General features: G+C 30.7%; 1 protein-coding gene across 5 annotated transcripts in view; it reads right to left on the reverse strand.

Moving 5' to 3' along the window:
* LOC106460238 (disks large homolog 1-like) overlaps positions 1-3,499 on the reverse strand; it is a 238,958-nt gene extending 235,459 nt beyond the window's left edge. For 4 of the 5 annotated variants that reach the window (XM_022387146.1, XM_022387141.1, XM_022387135.1 and 1 more), the window contains exon 1: positions 2,958-3,032. In XM_022387146.1, the coding sequence (XP_022242854.1) occupies positions 2,958-2,985 (28 nt within the window). In that variant the 5' untranslated portion in view covers positions 2,986-3,032. Of the gene's footprint in view, positions 1-2,957 lie in introns of all 5 variants that reach the window. The other variant, XM_022387152.1, reaches the window with a different exon arrangement.
* Between the last annotated feature and the right edge of the window lie 260 nt (positions 3,500-3,759).

Here is a 3,759-nt window from a genome sequence, read left to right on the forward strand (position 1 = left end):
AAAGCCACAATGGTGCAATAAATAAACAGATGGTACAAATTTCTGAAACCTGTGTTTTACTCTCTTGTTAGTCCCACTGCCAAGACTGAGTTTTGAGCTTGCTACACCCCAATTGTAATGAATTTGGTTTTTTTACAAACCAACCATTTTGCCCAATCAAGATGCTTCCAACTGTGGTCTATTATAATTAAGAATGTTTTAGTTTCATAGATATATATAGATATTCTTTTTTAGACTAAAAATGTTAAAGTCCTTAAATAAAACCCTGAGAATCACAATTTGACCAAATATTTTGAAATGACTTACTTCAAGCATAATTAAAACTAAAAATATCCACATAGGCTTCTGATGCGATATGTGGGCATCAGGGGTTTTCTACCTTCTATATAAGAAATTTTCAAAATTATTGATTGTTTAAATTCTGAACTGTCATGGCAGCAACACATAGTCCAGAAAGTTGCTAGCACTGTATTGTTCTCATTGTTTCGTTACTTGTTCTCTTGGAGAGAGTATCTCTCCATAGTTATGTTTCAGTATTTTACAAACAATCTGAGGTAAATCCATTAGCACAAGAAATAATCTTGATAACTTTGATGTTAACTGAAGACTACAATAGAAAAATGCTGTCAGGGAACATAGATCATGAGGAGACACTGTCCACTGAACGAAGAAAATGAATTAACATTCTGGATCCAAACACACTTTATTAGATCAGTTCTCCATAAGTTGAACAATAAGAAAAACCTGCTCTTTTCTGGAAGATCTGAGTATTTTATTTTAAAGCGTTAGATCTTGAGAGAAAAAAAAGCAACAAGTCCAAACACCAGCTAAAAGGAGAAAGGACTGGTGATTTATCTATTGTGGGTACACTCGCTAGTCTTCTTTTTACTATTTAAATAAAGCTTCTCCTAATTTGTTTAAAACATGTGCAGCTTAGTTACTTACAATTTAAAAAGAACACTCAATCCTATTATCTTTCTCACACAACTCTCATAAATTACTTGGGCAAACTGTGTAACTATTGTGGAATACTCTATCTCATACTTGTCAAGAAATCGATACCATCAATGAATATCACAAGGATGACCTCCAATCCTCCAGATAAATTGAAAATTTAAGAGAAAGCTAACAGAAAATGGGTGTCCATGTGCATGGGGTATGTCATTCAAACTATTTTTAAATTTAAGGAATTTGGTAATGTTATAATGGAGTAATTTCCACTTTATTTTTTAGCTGTGGTTTTTGTTTATTTAGTTCAGCTATAATTTTTATTGGCTTAAAACTGCTAGCGAACATGCCCACTAGTTTATTTAAACGAGTCATTTTTATATTAAGAAACCAACACAAGGTTCCCCCATGGGTGATGTGTCAATATTATGTTCATATATAAATATGTAGACCACATTTATCAGTTATGTGATATGTATTATCTTGTACTGGTAAGGAAATCAAGGGACATACACTCTGAAAATAAGTGAAACTCGTAAAAGCAGTTAGACTGAGTAATACATAAGATATATTTGTTTAGTATTTTTGTTGGAGATACTATTACTTGGGATTTTACATTATCCTTGAGAACTGTTTAATATTGTTAATTATTAGTTTATGTAATCTTACAGATTAAGTTTTTTCTCCATCTTGTTCTTTATTTTCCCTAATTCATTATTAAACTGTGTAATTGGATATTGACAACACTACTTTATTTTTTCCTTAGTTATAAATCATCCTGGCCAGGCACAGGTTTGTTAATTTTTGAAATTTGTATAAGTTGTGTTGAGATTAACACATTTTTCATTTATCTTACCCTAGAAGTAATGAGGTTGTTTGATACATTATATTACCCAAACAGGGACCTCTTCTCTGATAGGTTAAGATAATTTGAGTTAGTTGTTTGTTCTTTGATTATGTCATGTGAATATTCTAGCAATAAATTAATCATGAGAACTTAAAAGTAATCAGTTATTCTAAAGTTGTTAATGAATTACAGTGGCGATTAATGTATACTTGTATCGAAATTTTGAAAACAAAAACTTGTTAAATGAGTGGGAAATTAATTTTTGAAATGAAAGAAATAAGATATTGTTGATGAAATATTTGCTAAATGCTTTATTGTGGTGAAAGGAACAAATACAGTTCTTGTTTCTATTTGTAAACTTTTTGAACTTGTAATTGTACATACAAGTACAAGACTCTGGTAAAACCATGCTCAGACTCCGAGTACGAGATGCAGTCTTGATTGACTTACTACAGAAAATTTATCAACATGTTAAGAGTTCACTAGAATAATTCCTGGCTTAAACAATTTTAGCTATGAGGAAAAAATTTCACTTTTGATTTTTATGGAGCAGAAGAGGATTAAGAAATGGCAAAATACAAGTGAATCTTCAATGTTAAGTCTGCACTCTAATTTTTTTTACATTACTAATACTGTTGTTTTGATTCGGTCTTTATGAGTAGCCTTATAACATTATCCATAACCTATTGTTTTGGTTTATAATGTTTACAGTGGAATAGCAAATAAAAATTTTAAACAGAGTGGAAAAGTCAAAAACACATTGCCATTACCAGCACTATTGTGATTAATTATCTTACATACTAAAATTACAAAACCAACAGCGGTAACATTCCAGTATATACTGCAAATACAATTACCTTAAGTTCATGTTTAATTTTAAAATTCAACACAACTGAATAAATTAGTAGTAGTAAACTATTATTATTAATAATAATTAATACTGAGTATTACTATTAATAATATTAATATTATACCACTTCACTTGAGATAGGGTTAACGTTTAATTCGAACTCGGCTAATAATAATTTAATCATAATGTTTTTTGTTATTTTAACATATAGGTTTGGACTATAAAACCTCAAATTTGGATAAAAAGCAACAGTCACCGTCTCACTCCTACGTTCGTTATAACAGTATGCGTAGTTTTAAAGCTCGGACTTACCTACGTGTTTCACACTGTTGACGGGCATGTTAACGTAAAAATCCCAGCTACTGCCTGACAGTTCCTCGGGTTCGAATGACAGGTTCTTACGCTAAGTCACTGACGCCACAAAGAGAAATCGCAGCTGTAATTGTATTTAAACAGAAAATACATCATAAAAGATTTCTAACGAACTTGTATCCTCTAAACTTGGCAAATAAAGCTTTTATATAGTGTCCTAGAACAAGTAATACGAAGAATCAATACACCGACACATGAAACTGAAAGACAAACATAACCATTTCAGATTTAACAGAAAGAAAAGGTTACAAAAATGTCACGATTTTTCATGTCACTTCTGTTGATAGTCCTGACGGTCTTGAATCATGTGACTTTAAAACCTTCACTCTTACCCCACAATAAATTATTTGTACCATACTGTTTGATAGTAGTTTTCAAAAAAGTATTGTAAAGTCGTATTGTTAAGTAATGTCACATAAAACACCAACTTGTGCATCACGTTTTGTCGGCTTAAACAGTGTTATATACCATAATAAACAATATTGATTGTAAAGTTACATGCTAGTACTGTCAAACTAACGTTCAGTCACTATATACATTTTTTAAAAAAGAACGTTTTTAGCTAGAGCTACTGCGATGACAAAATGCCCACATACACAAAAAAGAAATATAATACATAATAAATACTCAAATTTCGCGTTACAGTTTCTTGTCATGTGTTATCAAATTTGTATTACTAATTATATTTTATTATTTTTATTGGTTGTGATATCACTTATTAGTTCAATTCAGGGGTGCTTAA

The sequence above is a fragment of the Limulus polyphemus genome, unplaced genomic scaffold (genome assembly GCF_000517525.1).
Source record: "Limulus polyphemus unplaced genomic scaffold, Limulus_polyphemus-2.1.2 Scaffold32, whole genome shotgun sequence".
Taxonomy (NCBI): Eukaryota; Metazoa; Arthropoda; class Merostomata; order Xiphosura; family Limulidae; genus Limulus; species Limulus polyphemus.